Source organism: Sturnira hondurensis, unplaced genomic scaffold (genome assembly GCF_014824575.4).
Source record: "Sturnira hondurensis isolate 20B ecotype Veracruz unplaced genomic scaffold, ASM1482457v3 Scaffold0022215, whole genome shotgun sequence".
Lineage (NCBI taxonomy): Eukaryota > Metazoa > Chordata > Mammalia > Chiroptera > Phyllostomidae > Sturnira > Sturnira hondurensis.
In genome coordinates, this window is record NW_028094846.1 from 11,424,782 (window position 1) to 11,442,281 (window position 17,500).

General features: G+C 44.9%; 1 protein-coding gene across 3 annotated transcripts in view; it reads left to right on the plus strand.

Moving 5' to 3' along the window:
• DHX9 (DExH-box helicase 9) overlaps nt 1-16,444 on the plus strand; it is a 42,955-nt gene extending 26,511 nt beyond the window's left edge. For all 3 annotated transcript variants that reach the window (XM_037035257.1, XM_037035256.1, XM_037035259.1), the window contains 13 exons: nt 1,984-2,084; nt 3,998-4,211; nt 4,370-4,464; nt 4,749-4,822; nt 5,945-6,097; nt 8,154-8,314; nt 9,094-9,205; nt 9,806-9,967; nt 10,077-10,204; nt 11,576-11,805; nt 11,977-12,092; nt 12,714-12,914; nt 15,812-16,444. In XM_037035257.1, the coding sequence (XP_036891152.1) occupies nt 1,984-2,084; nt 3,998-4,211; nt 4,370-4,464; nt 4,749-4,822; nt 5,945-6,097; nt 8,154-8,314; nt 9,094-9,205; nt 9,806-9,967; nt 10,077-10,204; nt 11,576-11,805; nt 11,977-12,092; nt 12,714-12,914; nt 15,812-16,166 (2,102 nt within the window). In that variant the 3' untranslated portion in view covers nt 16,167-16,444. The remainder of the gene's footprint in view (nt 1-1,983; nt 2,085-3,997; nt 4,212-4,369; nt 4,465-4,748; nt 4,823-5,944; nt 6,098-8,153; nt 8,315-9,093; nt 9,206-9,805; nt 9,968-10,076; nt 10,205-11,575; nt 11,806-11,976; nt 12,093-12,713; nt 12,915-15,811) is intronic.
• The last annotated feature ends 1,056 nt before the right edge of the window (nt 16,445-17,500 follow it).

The following is a 17,500-nucleotide window of genomic DNA, read 5'->3' on the forward strand; positions in this document are numbered from 1 at the left end:
CTGTGGGGTTGGCTGGCCCCACATGCACGTGCGGATAAAAATTCGGGAGGAATGTCTGGGGAGCGAGGAGTCCCGGCTGCACACCAGGCCCCCCACCCCCAGCCCGGGGGTCCGGTGCCAGGAAGATAAGTCTAGGATTTCTGGCTGCAAAACCCAGCAGGGACTGAGTCAGTGGAGCAAACTGCTGGATCCCAGGCAGTTCCTCTCAAATGAACGGTGATTATAATTGGGGACATCGGTAAGAACTAGTGTTTAGATACAAATGGATGGATAGATTTGTATCAGTACAAATGGATACATAACAAATAATTGTAATGAATGAATGCGTGAGTTAATATGTGTGTATACATCTCCATACACATAAATGTGTGTGTGTATGCATTCCCAGCTCTGTCTGCTGAGCGGTCCTAGAAGTAATGACACCCCAGTAGCAAGGAACATGCCAACACCCAGATCTTACTTTCAATACCATTTTCCAGTTAAAGAACCAGACGTCCATGGAGAAATTGTGATTCTAAGATTAAGGCGGGGGTATACAGGATGAGCCTGGAGTATCTTGTAGTGCCGGAAAGTAAGGAAGTGCTTGAAAAGAGCAAACGGTGGAGAAAAGGGACCTGGGAGCCAACAGGGCAGAGAGCTCCATGGCCAAGGCTGCAAGAGGTCGAGCCAAAAAAAAAAAAAATAGCAACCTGAGGTTATAACTCTGTAAAACAGTACTGTTGAATCTATATGATAGCTAAATAAATAAATGGGTAATAAAGACAAGTCTCTCATACAGAAGAATTCCAAAATACGTATATAGATAACTCTCCCCGAAAAAGTGGGCTTGCCCTAGCTGGTTGGCTCAGCTGGAGCGTCATCCGGAAGACNAGTGCTTGAAAAGAGAAAACGGTGGAGAAAAGGGACCTGGGAGCCAACAGGGCAGAGAGCTCCATGGCCAAGGTTGCAAGAGGTCGAGCCAAAAAAAAAAATAGCAACCTGAGGTTATAACTCTGTAAAACAGTACTGTTGAATCTATATGATAGCTAAATAAATAAATGGGTAATAAAGACAAGTCTCTCATACAGAAGAATTCCAAAATACGTATATAGATAACTCTCCCCGAAAAAGTGGGCTTGCCCTAGCTGGTTGGCTCAGCTGGAGCGTCATCCGGAAGACCGAAAGGTCTCTGTTGGATTCCTAGTCCTGGCGTGTGCGAGAGACAACAGACTGATGTTTCTCTCATGGAGATGTTTCCCTAAGTATGTCCTCTGGTGAGGATTTAAAAAAAGTGGGACTTAACTCCTTGTCCCTTGAGTGTGCTGCACTGAATGACTTGTTTACAAAGAGTGAAGTGGGGCAAGGGGGAGGCAAGTGTAACTTTACAGTGTAGTGACTTGGCAAACACTGTCTCGGGTGATCAAGTTTAACAACATCAGTAACAAGTCATGGTGATCGCGTGTACTTTGGATATGTGATGAGAGTGGCACTTTGGGCTCTTGGCACGTAGGGGGCAAACAAATGTTTAGATTATGTGACACTTCTGGGCCCATCAGAGAACCTCAGGAGTGTAATTGGTCAGCAGATGTTCCAGCAGATTGACTAAACGGAACCCACTTTGGGTGCACATCCTTCTAGAGGATGGGTGGACCATGGCATATTATTGTATTGTTATTTCTTTCTATGTGTCACTGCTACGCCATGGGGGAGTGTACAACAGTGAACGTGCACAGCAGGCAACCCTGAGTTTGGATTGGACTTTGTGTGTGGAGGGTACCCTGACTGGCTTTGGGTAACTCCCCTTTTAGTTTTGAGAGATGGGAACACTGAGTGAGATTAGGAAAAGGAGGTTTTGCCCCTGGAATGCGTGGTAGTTTCACAGCTACCAAGAAGAACCCAGGTGGTGGCTATTAGGCAATTTTGAATTATGAATTAGTAAGTGAGTTTAGAGACATCTCTGTTTTGAAAGCTGATAGCACTCACTGGGCTGGACTGTCCCTGCAGAGTACTTTCTGGAAGACTGCATTCAGATGACACACTTCATTCCTCCGCCAAAGGACAAGAAGAAGAAGGAGAAGGATGACGATTGTGGCGAGGAGGAGGATGTAAGTGAATTTCATGAAGGTTTTTTTAAAGATTTTTCATTTATTTTTAGACGGCGGGGAAAGAGGGAGAGAAACATCAATGTGTGGTTACTTCCTTCATGGCCCACAACCCAGGCATGTGCCCTGACTGAAAATGGAACCAACGACCCTTTGGTTCACGGACCAGTGCTCAATCCACTGAGCCACACCAGCCAGGGATCATGAAGAATTTTCATTGTGGGCTCATTATTGTCACAGAGAAGAGAATGGATTTTAGTAAAAACATGCAGTAAAGTTAGCATTACAGAAAACTTCTTAAAAAACTGACTATAATGTCTATCTTTGAGTGGATAGTGTCACTCCAAAGAGTTTCATGTTCACTGACAGGCTCTTTTCATACCATGAGTCAAATAATCTCTGGCAAAAAAAGTAAAAAGATAAAGAAGAGAAATAGTAAGATGTTTAAGGGGCACAGCACCTGGGTCACTGAGTGGAGGAAAGGCAGACCCTGGTGCCCTGCCCAGCTTTGCTGAATCAGAACCTGCGCTGTCGCCAGCTGTCCAGGCCACCTGTGCGCGCAGTACAGCCTCAGGAGCAGCGGCGTTAGCACCTAGAGAGACAGGTGACAACATCATCACACACGGAGGGAGTCACAAACTAGGAAGTTAATGAGGGACATTCTTCATAGAAAGAAAATCATATTTTTATAGCACTTACTTTACAGTGCTATAGTGTTGGGTCAACAATAAAATAAAAATTAATCTTGGAGCTCAAATATGAACAGAATGAATAATGTAAGACAACCAGCAATGCAGAATTTGTTAGAAAATAAACCTGGGATTAGATTTTTTTTAAAGCATTCTTTTTTTAAAAAAATATTTATTTATCTTTAGAGGGGAAGGGAAGGAGAGAGGAAGAGAAACATCAATGTATGGTTGCCTCTTGTGTGTCCCCTGCTGGGAACTGGTCTGCAACCCAGGCATGTGCCCTGACTGGGAATCGAACCGCGATCGTCTGGTTTGCAGGCCCACGCTCAGTCCACTGAGCTACACCAGCCAGGGTTGGGATTAGATATTTTTAATCAAAAAGCCAAGGATGTAAATGAATAGCAAATTAGGGGACAGTTTATCAGGGAAAAAAAGACCTGTTGTAACAACTTTATTTCTCATTCCTGAATGCGTGGTTTGTCGTCGATTTAGGGCAGACTTTTCAAGTTATTTCAGAAATAGATGAAAGTGATCAAATCTCTGCCTGCAGTTCACTCATTTAAGAATTAAAGGACTTCCTATGTGGTAGGCAGTGAGCTTGGGAATTAACAGGAAGGCATTTTGTGTGGATAAATTTTATGAAAAGTGATGCACACAGGATCATACAAATCAGCAAGGAAAATAAAATTTTTTTTAAAGATTTTATTTATTTATCTTTAGAGAGGAAGGGAAGGAGAGAAGGAGAGAAATATCAATGTATGGTTGCTTCTTGTGAGTCCCCTGCTGGGAACTGGCCTGCAACCCAGGCATGTGCCCTGACTGGGAATTGAACCGCGATCATGTGGTCGGCAGGCCCACGCTCAGTCCACTGAGCTACACCAGCCAGGGTGGAAAATAATTTTTGAAAAAAAACTGAAGTTTACAGTCAGCCATAAGAGAAAAATATACTCAGTAGAAGGAGCCATTAGAAGTTTAAGGGTCAAATGTAAGAACTTGTGTTTGAAGTTTAGTCATGTCCTATGGGAGAGGCTGCTCAGTAGATACATTCAGTATGTCAGCACGCAACAGGTCCTATGTGTTTGGACGTTACGTTTCTTCTGTACACCAGCAAGAACCGAGTTAGCCGGAACCGAGCACACTAGGTGTCACTGAAGATTAGGACAGACATAGGAGACTGACCTCGCGAGCTGCAGTGTGCAGTCCCAGACCTCCCTCCCCTGTTTGCAGGCGAACTGCAACCTTATTTGTGGCGATGAATACGGCCCAGAGACGCGAGTGAGCATGGCTCAGCTGAACGAGAAGGAAACTTCTTTCGAGCTCATCGAGGCCCTGCTGAAGTACATCGAGACCCTAAATGTTCCCGGAGCCGTGCTGGTCTTCCTGCCGGGCTGGAATTTGATTTACACTATGCAGAAGTACTTGGAAATGAATCCACATTTTGGTAGGAGCCTTTGAATTCTCACATGTTTGAGAGAGAAAGGGGACATTTTTGCTTGTGTCTTAGCTGGTATGTGAAAACAAAATTTAGTGTGTTCACTTAAGTAACTATGCATAGTGTAGAGTGGTTTTACAGACCTTAACCTCTCCGTGCTGTTACAGGAAGCCAGAGGTACCAGATTCTGCCTCTGCATTCACAGATCCCGCGGGAGGAACAGCGCAAAGTGTTTGATCCAGTACCTGTTGGGGTGACCAAGGTAAAGGACAGCCGTCCTGTTCGGTGGTGTGAGTGGCCTGGGTACTAGACAGATGTTACTGGCCTTCAAAGGGCTATTAGAAATTGTAGTCTGCCTAAATTGGGGGAAGAAAAAGATCGTCTTTCCCAGTTTAGTAAGCTTTTTGTTATCTAGTCAGTGGCTGATTGATTTTTGTAAGACCTCTGTAATTCACTTGTCATTTGTCACAGAAGAAAATCAGTCTTTTCAGGTACATAATGGGAAAATCCTGAAGTGTAATTTTTCTTAATGTTGTTTCTTCACAGGTGATTTTGTCCACAAATATCGCCGAGACAAGCATCACCATAAACGATGTTGTCTACGTCATTGACTCCTGCAAGTGAGCTCCTTAGGGACCTACCTGCCCGGGATAAATCTGAGAATGTTTCATGGGGCGTCTCCCATCAGTTAACAGAAGCAGAACACCTTATTTTTAAAATCCTATGTTCTTACGCCATCAGAGTTACTGTGCATTTGTATATACTGGGTTATTAGGCTAATTAATAATTTCTTTTGATACTGGTCATCACAAATCAGTTATGAGAGGAAGTGACATAGCTTAATACTCTGACTTCCAACTGATTTCCACTGCTCTAGTCTGCAGGTGTTTTTGCTCATTGCATTTTCCAGGTGTTTCTTGACAACTTCCATGCAACAGCATGCTGTTTGGTGTGGCACATGACAGATGTCCTACCTATACCATAGGACACTCATTTCAGAGCTAACAGATTTCATATTTGGTATGAGATAAGCCTGGGAAAAACTCAAAGTCACACTGTGTATAGGTAAAGTGCTTATGTGGTAATTGATGCACAGGACAAAAAAGTCATAGTTAGTTATGTGGCTAGCTTGTGGCCCCCTCTTCTGTAAGGTCCTCAGCCAGTCTGGCAAGATTCGCCAACACCCAGTCTCGGGAACGGCGAATAGTGTGCCGCCCTTTCCTGCCCGTCCCAGTCAGTTCGCCCCAGCCACCTGTGTGTGGCAGCGAAGGGCTTGGGGCTGCGTGGTGCCTCAGAAGATCGAGCAGGCCCCGCCTGGTGAGGTCCCAAGAAGTGTCACGTGTTCATTCAGCCCTTTAGATCATAGCGTAGATCATCTAATTGTCCACTTAATTTACATGCTGGATCCTGTGTAAATGCTTTACATTTATTTATTTGCTGAATATTTATAAAGAAAAAAACATTAGGTAATAGCATTCTATTCGTTCAGATGAAGAAAAGAGGCACAGAATAAGTCAGTCACTTAGCCAAGATCCTCCAGCTGGTAAGTACTACATGGATGTTACACTGCCCTTTAGCAAGTTGACAGGAGAGTGTGGAGTCCAATTCTCATTGGTGCTGTTCACAAATAGACATCACCAGTAGGCGTGGCTATCTGGAAGCCATCCCCCGCTTAGTAGAATTACAATAGTTATGTGTTGGTAGTTCATGAGTCTTCAGATTAACCACTCTTTGTTCCGTAGGCAAAAGGTGAAGCTGTTCACTGCTCACAACAACATGACCAACTACGCCACCGTGTGGGCGTCCAAGACAAACCTGGAGCAGCGGAAAGGACGAGCCGGCCGTGTGCGGCCAGGGTTCTGCTTCCACCTCTGTAGCCGAGCTCGTTTTGAGAGGTGAGACCAAGTCTGGAATACAGATTGAAGTGGTTTTTAACCTTTTACACACCTCTCCTCTTTGCACCCCACCCTCCCCCTCCACCTCTCTGCTATGACTTGGTGAACTCAGTGCCTAAATACCTTCAGTTAAGTATATTGGAGGAAACTTATTACCTGGGATAACAAACAAGACTGCAGTAAGAATGAAAACAAGTCAAAATGTTGATGGTGGCGTGTTTGATAGCCAGCTTACTGTTAACTAATAAGCATTCAAGTGGAGAATATATGGACATTATTGTGGCTCCACATCATAGCTCTATCACTTTGGGATTACTAATATTTATGGAATGGTCGACTTGCTAAAAAATGTTAATATTTTGTATTTATAGAATTTTTTTTTTCACTGTGTAGCATCATCTGTCTCATGATCTTCCTCATGTGCCTAGGAAATAGAGGCCATTATTTAGATCAGGTAACTAAAGCTTAGGAGGATTAGCTGACTTCTCCAGGGCCCCAGTCCAAGTCTGCTAATACCTTGTCCATTTCCATTTGTGCGACACAGCCTCTTGGGAAATGTTTATGTTTGGTTAAAACAACCCTTGTATTTCTGAATTATAGATTTAAGATAGGTATTTAGTTGTATGTTTCTGGAGATCCATGTGGCATGTATTAGCTTTAACCCGTTGTCAACAAAGGTGGAGTTAGGGCTTTGCGGGTGTATTATGGGACAGAGAAATTTCGTTGACCAGATGTACACAACACACTGAAGAGAAAAGCCAAGGAAGCTTTGACTTGTCTTTGTACCAGTGTCATATGGCTCTCTGGTCATTGTCAGAGTAGGGTTATTGTAGCATCAAATGCCTGCGACATTTGGGTGATACCTAGTTCTTTCGAAGGGTTAGATTGTCCTCGAATGGAAACAAGTTCTGTACTCTAACATGCTGGAGCAGAGCAGCTATTAATTAGCGACTCACGAGGAGGCCTGTGACAAGGGCTTTGCTCTGTGCCCGCGGGGTCAGGAGTAAGTAAGCCCCGTGCCTTATGTTGGAGGCGGGTCTAAGCCGGTCGTGCTGGAGTCACTGGAGTGGTTCCGGGGGTCTTCATCATGAGTAGTGGTTCCGGGGGTCTTCATCATGAGGAGTTGGTAGGGGTGCGCCTGGATTCGAATTGTACAGACCTGGTTTTAATTCCGTTTGTGCCTGAACTGAAACATTTGCACTATTTAGGCCTCTCATTTTATAAAACGAGATTAAGCTAGGTAGCCATTCTGTGTTGTTTCTGTGGTTGTAAAAGAAAGGTGGTGCACTACCTAGCCCGTAGGATTTATTCAGGAGTGAAATGAGTTAATGTCAAATGCCGAGAACAGTGCTTGGCCCATAGTAAGCCCCAAGTGAATGTCAGCTGCTGTTATTGTTGGTATTAATTTATAATAATAACTTCTGGTATTTAAATTTTAAAGGGTAAAATGATCTGTAAGATCCTTTCTAGTGGCACTGGAATTAGCATGGAGTCGGGTAGGGAGGAAGCTGTGGGGAAATGTATTAGCCGCATCCCCACGAAAGGTCTTGCTACTGTTTTGCCCCATGTTTGTTAGAAGGTGGGAACTGTAGAAGCCATAGGTGGGGGTAGTAACATTAGGGGTTTGGGATACTCTCCTCCTCCAGCTGAAAAATGCTCTCAACCGGTAAGTGTGGTCAAAATTCCCTGCTCTACCAGAGGAGAGGGTCTTGTCCAGAGAGAGTTTTCGCAATATATATAAAACGTTCTTTGAGCCCTGGTCATGTGGCCCGGTTGGAGCATCGTTCTGATTCAGTCCCCAGTCAGGGCACATTTCTAGGTTGTAGGTTCTGTCGCTGGTTGGGGCAGGTACAGGAGGCAGCCAGCTGGTCAGTGTTTCTGTCTCCCTTTGTGTGTCCGTAAAAATGAATGAATGAATGAAATATTCTTTGATAATTCCAAAAGCACGAGGGAAGGACAGCTCCATATTCCTTACTATTTCTCTGCAAAGAATTTATGAAACAACTATGTGTATATTCAAGGAAGGATGGTTATTCTACACTTGGTTTTCTCTTAGACTTGAAACCCACATGACACCAGAGATGTTCCGAACACCATTACATGAAATTGCTTTGAGCATAAAACTTCTGCGTCTGGGAGGAATTGGCCAGTTCTTGGCCAAGGCAATTGAACCTCCACCGTTGGATGCTGTGATTGAAGCGGAGCACACGCTGAGAGGTACCTGCAGACCCAGACCTACATAGCACGGGTTAATTATGCCATTGGTCTTGTCTTGGCGAGTCACACTCAACAAGGAGCCAAGAAGAAGCTGCAGTCCACAGGGCTCTGATACTGATAGTTCTGTGTTGTCTTATGAGCTTAGTATGATCAGAATTATAAAATGAGCAACATGAGGCAAGAAAGGGCTAACGTTATTTTGGGGAAAAAGGGAGAAAAGGCAGGTGTTACCTCTTAGCCAGTATTTAACAGTCAGAACATGAAGCACTCGTGGCATCGAATTTTACATACATTTCTGAGAACACCTGCTTTTCCTCATCTCAGTTGGGATGGAAGTGTGAGGAAAACAAGGGCGTTGGAGGCAGGGGGTCTGCATCGGAATCCTGGGTCCAATACTCATCTTCTCTGTGAACCTTAGCTTTGTTCTCAGGGTGCCGTTTCCCAGAATTAGCAGACGACATCAGACTTGGGGCACGTGGGTACTTACGCTGCTCCTAATGTCTCTTACTGTTTATAGACTTCTCATGGGCTCCGTTCAGCTTTATAGACTAGAAGGCCAGCTTCTAGTGTGTGTTCATAGCAGGTGCTCCAGAATTCGGTTTTGTTCTTTTTTTGAGTGAAGAGACTGTTGGCTAAGGGCGCGTGCTGACAGTGGGCTTGACAAAGGAAGGCTTAGGTGCGCTCTCCTCCCCTTACTCTCTGAAGAAGTGTTTCGTCTTCGCCCGTGTGAAAGGGGTGTCTGTTGCTGTTCCTGCTCACAAACATCTGCCTACACACAGAGCTTGATGCGTTGGATGCCAATGATGAGTTGACTCCACTGGGAAGGATCCTGGCGAAACTCCCCATCGAGCCTCGTTTTGGAAAAATGATGATAATGGGCTGTATTTTCTAGTAAGTGCTTTGCTTTATTGCTAACAGTTAAATGGGGGAGAGTTTCAGAATCTTACTCCCCTCTCCATAAAAACATGGGCTCGGAAGGAAAAAACCAAGCATTTTTAAGTATGGAGGTGGCGTACTTTGGATACCGGGCGAAGTAGGCAGTGGGAAGGACGGCCGCTTCCAGCAGATGGACTCCTGGACCCGACTTGCTGTGGGAACGAGCTCAGGTTTCTCAGAGGCCGTCTTTTCTCAGGTGCTTGGTTCAGTAGTTGTCTTTGAAAGGGAAGTGGCATTAGGGAAACAGGTATGTTTATCAGAAAGGTTTGAAGATTAAGAGATTTTGTGAGTGGGGAAGAGAAAGTAGGAAAGGAAAAATGTACACTGCATGGTCATAATATATGGTAACTGTGCATCCACTAATATCCAAGCTCACTACTTTTTCCCTTTCTACTTCAGGAGAGAGCAGTCGTAAAGTTCTTTGTTAAGCCAGTTTTAGTGCTAAAAAGCAGTAGTATCATGGCCAATAGTGTCGCTGGCCCACATTGGCCAGGACTGCCTGAGCCGCTGGAACCGGAGTGGGGTGGAGACTGAGCTTCCCTGTCTCTGTTTCAGTGTGGGAGATGCTGTCTGCACCATCTCCGCCGCCACCTGCTTCCCGGAGCCTTTCATCAACGAAGGGAAGCGTCTGGGCTATATCCATCGAAATTTTGCTGGAAGCAGATTTTCAGATCACGTGGCCCTTTTGTCAGTATTCCAAGCTTGGGATGATGCCAGGTATGGGTTTGAAAGAGGACAGTTGTAAGATTTAGGCGAACTGTCCCTAGTTTCTAATCTGTGTCTAGTTCTCTGGGCTTTGAAAATGACTTTATTGTATTTCCTTTAGAATGGGTGGAGAAGAAGCAGAGATACGCTTTTGTGAGCACAAAAGACTCAACATGGCCACGCTGAGGATGACCTGGGAAGCCAAAGTTCAGCTCAAAGAGATTCTGATCAATTCTGGATTTCCAGAAGGTAAGCCTCTTTCGGTCCAAAGGCATATCGGGGGGGGGGGGGGGGTGGCATTTATGCAGGACACCTGCTGATGGTGATAATGCGTTTGTCTCGGCCTCAGACTTGGAACCTGTGCTTTTTCTGTGTACCCAGCTCTTCATTCTCTGCACTGTGGTGGTAATTAGTTCTTCTGTTAGTTCATTCATTTTAAAAAGGAAGCAAGAGGGAATGATGCTCAAATTTAATGTAGATGATAGGTGATGATAGATAATTCAAAAGTTGTGCTACTTGGAGAGGGTTTTTTCCATCCTTTATTTCATGAAGAGTATTGGTCTAGTTTTCAGTACTCTGAGAATGAGTAGTTTGTTCAGTAACTTCCAATACTGGTTTATGAAGTGATACATCAATCTGCCCGTGTGTTTATTTTTAGATGTGAAGTAAATTTTGCCGGGTTGCTTTTTAAGTGGCTTTAATTAAGGTTTTTAGTGTGCGGACAGTTAACAGAGGACTTTGTGATATGTTTTTGCGATGCAAAAACAGTGATCCATTTGCTCACCTCTTGATAGGAAGTCGAGCTGTTGTATGTACTTCTCTTCTTCAGCCAGAGTGATAGACAAAGCCATTCCCTAAAACGTGGAGAACTAGGACACACAACCAGATGAGGGCCCATTAGACAGAAAGTAGGTAGGCGCAATGGCAGACTTTAAAAGGATTAAGCTCCAAACTAAACAAAGTGGTTCTTTTCTGTCGTTTTTATGAAATCAAAAGAGGTGAGAAGAGCCTTTTTTATAGGATAGAATCTTCACAACAGTCCTGGAATGCAGCCCTTATTTCCCCATTTTATTAAGGAGGAAACTGACCAGACGTTTCAGTCACATGTCCAGACTCGCTCAGTGAGGGGGCTTTAAGACCGGGCTTGAGGTGTGTCTGGAGCAGACTGTCTCCATGCTGCAGACACCTCACCGCCGTAACCCCAAGGAGTAATGAAGCACTCACGGCGCGGCTGAGGGGAAGGCCGCCTCCTTCTTCAGACAGTGGGGTCCCCTCAGGGCGCCCCTCTCTGTCTTTTCCAGAAGGAGCAGCTTTGGGAGCAACATCGGGAGGAATGCTTTGGTCCAGTCAGCCTCTTTTTTTTTTTTTAAATAATCACTCCTTGCTAATGTTATAGATGACTTAAAGGACATACAGGCATTTTAGTTTCCTTATTGTGGAAACTCAGCAGAATTTCTTCTTGAACTTAATCTGGATGTAAGAGTTCTAGAAGAAAGGAAGTTAGGTTATTTGAAAAAAGAGGGTGGAGGAGGAGCCGATTCTGATTCTCTTTAGTTGACGTGCAGTGTGAAGATTAGTCACGTAGCTGATTTTTTTTCCTTACCCCATTCCTCTTAATAGACTGTCTGCTGACACAGGTGTTCAATAACACCGGGCCAGACAACAATCTGGATGTGGTCATCTCTCTGCTGGCCTTCGGCGTGTACCCCAACGTGTGCTACCACAAGGAGAAGCGGAAGATCCTCACCACCGAAGGGCGCAACGCCCTCATCCACAAGTCGTCTGTGAACTGTCCTTTCAGCAGCCAGGACATGAAGTACCCGTCTCCCTTCTTTGTTTTTGGTGAAAAGGTAAGAAAAGGTTCATTTAGAAAAGCTTAGGCTGAAAATGAAAGTTGTCTTCACTTATTAATGTGCAGTAGGAACACGAGTTTTAGTTTTCAAAGCCGTTTATTATTACAGAGCAGTTGATGGGTGGTGGGAATCTCAGCTCTTACCTTTTGACTCTTTCTCCGCCTGCAGATTCGAACCCGGGCCATCTCTGCTAAAGGCATGACCTTAGTCACCCCCCTGCAGCTGCTTCTCTTCGCCTCCAAGAAAATCCAGTCCGATGGGCAGATTATGCTTGTGGACGACTGGTATGGGCGTTCAGATGGGAACTCCAAAGGGAATTCTGGGCATCGAGGTGTGATCGAATTTAGCTGCTGATCTAACTTCATTTGTGAAACAAACATGGCAGAACTCGGTGGCCCAAATGAAGTGCCGTACCACTTGGTCATTGTCTTCATTCCTTTACGTCTCGGCAGTATGGTTTCTACTTGGTAGTGAGTCTCAGCACCGCTATCATGTACTCTATATTTCGGTTAGAGGTTGAAGGGCAAGTATACAGATGACTTGGCAGAAGTGGAGTAGAGCCTAATGAACAGCCAGTAGTAGGCTCAGTCATATTCTTGGAAACTTAGAAAGCTCCCAGCAATCTGAATGCTGCGAGCTATGTATTGCTAACAGAATTTCGCTCGATAGACTTTGTGATTTACAACTTCAGCTGGCAGCGAATTTTAAGGCGTTAGTGTAGATTGGTGTTCTTATTTATGCCTGCGTTTGCCTAAGGTGTGGCAGGGGAGGGGGCCATTACAGTAGTTGAAAGGATTGGTACTTGGTAAGAAGTTAAATGTATTGTCACTGTGTGAATTGAGAGATAACAGTCTTTTTCTGTGTATCTCCCCCCACACCCCTTTCATCATTTTTCTCCATTGTAGGATCAGGCTGCAAATATCACATGACGTTGCTGCCTGTATCACTGCTCTCCGCTCAGCCATGGAGGCTCTGGTTGTGGAGGTCACCAAAGAGCCCAGTATCATCAGCCAGCTGGACCCTGTGAATGAGCGGATGTTGAACATGATCCGCCAGATCTCTAGGCCCTCGGCCGCTGGGATCAACCTTATGATTGGCAGTACGCGGTGAGTATACAGTCACTTTTCTTGGAACTAAGCAGAGGACGGTAGTTCCTTAGACTGGCCTAAAGTTCCCACAGTTCGTTGATAGAGGCCTTGTAATTTACGATAAAATTCTAGACATGCACTGAATATGGAGTCCATTTCTGATTAACACACTCAGAAAAAGGGTGTTTACTTCTGTCTGTGCGTTAACAATCTGTGTGTCAGTGCATGTCGGGGATTGTAGGGGGCCTTGAAGTATGTGCGGCACGGCGTTTGGTGGGTTCCAGGCCTCTGCAGTGCATTGAGCCACGTGAATTTTGGGTTTTCCAATGCGTGTAGAAGTGTGCAATATATAGCATTATGTCTGAACAAGCAATGTATGTTCCTTAATTAAAAATGGATGGCTGAAAGTGCTGACTAACCATCACCGGAGCCTTCGGCGAGTCCTGCTCTTTATGCTGGCGGGGGCCTCGCCTTTGACGTGGAGAGCGCAGTGTCTGAGCGGAACAAGGGTGCCTCCCGCGTGAAGCCAGGGCGGGCCAGGCGGCCAGAGGGGCAGGGCCCAGGCGGTACCCTGTCCACGGTGCCTTGGCCGTCTCCAGAGGAAAGATGGTGCCGATGGGTTACATTGCTGCTTTTTCCACTGAAAAGTGTCCAGATTTATTTGAGGGAAATAGAAGAATATGTATACCTTAAAGCAAAGAAATAACAAAATATTTTTTAATTCTTAAATGTTTTATTTGCTTTCATTTTTTCCCACCTTTTAAAGTTTTCTATGCCTACAACCTTTTATTTCACAGTAGCTGATACTTACATCAAAGAATGGTGTAGTGGACATCCATGTAGCCTCTTCAGTGAGGTTCTCCGTCAGTTTTGTGACCCTGCTTTTATGTGTGTGTCACATACACACCTGCTGCTTTTGCTCTTCGTGATTAAGTTGCAGACACTGTGGTGTTTGACATGTATGGAATATATTCCATATATATATATATATATATATATATGTATACACATATATATGTGTGTGTGTATATATGTATATGTACACACACACACATTTTAAACATAGCTACAACACTGCAGTCACACTCCCAAAACATAAGTTATAAAAGCACTAATATACAAACTAAGATTTCGGTATCTGAAATTGCTTTGTGCTTTATGAATTCTGGTTTCCCGTTTTGGCTATAACTGAGTTCATTTTTAAAGTTAGTGTACCCAGCACTGTGCTTTCCTGATCTACCTGTGATGTGCAGAGATCATTATTCTTATGAAGAAGGAAACCAGGCACAGAGAAGTAAAGACCCAAGGTTCAAGGTCAGGCAGTGTGGCTCCTGGAACAGTGTGCTCATTGATGATGCCACACAGTTGACCCTTTACCAACATGTGTTCGAACTGCGTGGGTCCACTTACATGCGGACTCTTAAAAACAAACATATGGTCCTCCATATCCCTGGGTTTTATGTCCAAGGGTTCAACCCAACAGTGGGTTGAAAGCGGTGTTTCAGGTCTATACTGTTGGGGATTGGCAGATGCAGGGGGCTGACTTTGTGCATTGTTCTGTGACATTCTATATAAGGGACATAAGCATCTGTGGATTTGTGTATATCTGGGAGAGAGGGGTCCTAAAACATATGCTCGCCAGATACTGAGGGACAGCTGAGGTTTGTGGGGGGCCAGCCACCCCTCACTCCCACATTGTTCGAGGGTCCAGTGGCCCTCCCAGCAGATCCAGTGAGTGGAAGAATTATTGAGGAGACTCTTTGAAAACAAAACTGAAAAAAGGTGTCACGAACAGATTCACATGCAGTTCTCGCAGGTGTTTAGGACAGGAGAGATTACTTTTGGTGGGGGGCACGTTGGGGGCTTCACATACAACCTGCTCTGTTGAGGACAGCAGTTGGCAGAGAAATTCGTTCCCGAGAACAAATTGAGGAAGTACGAATGTGGTGGTGCCCCGAGTCATAGTTCGGAGGGTTGCGATGGGAGAAGTGAACAGATCAGACAGCAGTGCAGGAGCAGCAGCAGAAGCAGCAGGAGGTGGTGATGGATGAAAGGGGGGAGAGCAGGGGGGGCGGGGGGAGGGGAGTGATGGTGGACCCCTGCCACGTCCTTGACTTGACCAGTGCTGAGTTGGTCGTGCTGGTCTCTGAGCTGCACAGGAGGAGTGGCTGTGTGGGGTGGTGTCTGTAGATGGGGGTTAGCAAAACATCTTGATTTCTGTAAGTTTCCATTACCCCTCATTTTCTTTCTTTGCCACATCAAATTGATTTAGATTTAGGCTAAACAGATTACCCAAAGACATTTTTCAAAAATAAATTCCAGAGTTAATGTAGGAAAACATCTGGTGATAAAGATGAAATAATTGATTGTGAGCTCCAAATTTCTTGGAATGCTATGTAGTTGAGCTCTGGCCGGTGTGGCTCAGTGGATCCGTGGGTTGCACACCATCTGCAGACCAGAAGGTCGCTGCTTCATTTCCCAGTCGGGCACATGCCTGGGTTGCGGGCCAGGTTCCCAGTAGGGGGCACGTGAGAGGCAACTACACACTGATGTTTCTCTCCATCTGTCCCTCCCTCTCCTTCTCTAAAAATAAACATCTTTAAAAAAAAAAAAAAGAATGCTATATAGTTGAGCTGAGTGGAAGCAAACTGTCTTCAAGTTATAAGAATACACTGCCTGAATCGAAGATCTTTGAGAATGAACCAGAAAGAACTTTAGAAAAACAGGTGGTTACAGTTGTTGCTGTCTCCTTGTGTCTTTTTTGGAGTAGCAAATTTCATTTCAGTTTATGTTTGTGTAATTGGCTTTGTCCCTCTATGTGTTACATTTCAGATATGACTGAGTGTTTCTATTTTGTGACTAGTTGAAGAGTGTTAGGATGCTTTGCTAAATTAGTGGCTTTGTGCTTCTCTTAGGTATGGAGATGGTCCGCGTCCTCCCAAGATGGCCCGATACGACAATGGCAGTGGATATAGAAGGGGAGGCTCTAGTTACGGCGGTGGTGGCTACGGCACTGGGGGCTACGGTGGCGGCTATGGCGGCGGCGGCTACAGAGGCGGCGGCGGCTACAGCGGTGGTGGCTATGGGGGCAGTGGCTACGGTGGTGGCTCCGGCTCCTTTCGGGGAGGCTACAGAGGGGGTCCCCGAGGCGGCTATAGAGGGGGTGCAGGAGGGGACTACAGGGGGTCTGGAGGGTTCCAGCAAGGAGGGGGGCGGGGGGGCTATGGGAGTGGCTACTTTGGGCAAGGAAGAGGCGGGGGTGGCTATTAGGCTTGGTTACGTTGATGCCCATGAGTAGACAGTAGAGGACAAATGCATGCAACCTGTTTTCTCAAGTTGTTTATTTGCTGTTAATAAGTAAACCCCCCCCCCCATTCTGTGGTTCATTGTAGCTTAAGGAAACCAAGCATATAGATACGTTAGTGATTTTGTTTATATTATGTAAAATATAATGACCTATTACTAAAGTACCACAGTTTGTATTTTTTTCTTTAAGGATTAAAGATCTGCATTTGAAATTAACTTGATATTTTCTTGATGTTAGTTGACTACAATAGAAAATAAAGTATCACTCTGAACACAGGCAGTGTAATTATTGACCTTACACAGAATGATGTTACAGTGCCATTGACGTCTGTTAGTTTTTAGTCTGTTAGATGTCAGAGAAATGACTGTCCTGTTTGAGAAGTACACCAGGTGGTGGTGGTGTTTGTAGGGGGATAACTAGCCTTGGCACGGAACCGGCAGTCTTGCAGTAAATACTGGTCATTATACTGTTCACGTGCACCGCTGCGTCTGAATAAGGCTGGACCTAGGGCTGAATGTTTTGGCCTTTCCTCGGGCTTTGTCTTTGAAAAGTGTAAGGCCAAGGTCAGCATTCTCTTTTCTAAGTTTCCAGTACAAAAAATTAATTACAATTAGAATTAAAAATTAACCCACAAAACTCTTCAAGTCTCTATGTAGACAGAGAATGAAGGTAAGTTTCACCAGTGCATTAAGTGTATGTATTTGACAATTAACTCTACCTACTTTAACGTACATGTCTTTTAGCAGATACTGGTTAAGCCAGTTTATCTTAGTAGGGATGTTTATATACTTACAACACTGCAGTTTCCAATGGACTTTTACATATTTTCAGTAGAGAGTACAAAGGCTTTAGATTAAACAGAACTGGGCTCATATAATAAAGCTGCTTTCTGACACTTGAGTGGTCTCAGGCAGGTTATTTCGCTTTCACGTCCTTTTTGAAGTCCTCTTCTTGGTCTGTGTTTTCTTTAGATCGATCGCCTTCGACCATTAGTGGGCCGATGGCTCCACATCTGTGTTTCTGCAACGGATTTCCGAGAATCAGACTACTAACCACAGTACTAAACAGTACCTGCTGAACATGCACTTCTGCTTAAATGCCCACTGAGATTAAAAACAACAACAACAGTACAGTACAGTTGACCCATGAACCACACAGGTCAGGGGTGCTGACCCCTCAATGCAGTCAGAAATTCACAACTTTTTGTGTCCATCCGTGGGGAATCGGTGGTGTGGACACGCCCTGCTGATACCAAAGATCTGAGGGTGCTCAAGCCCCCTGTACAGAATGACACACA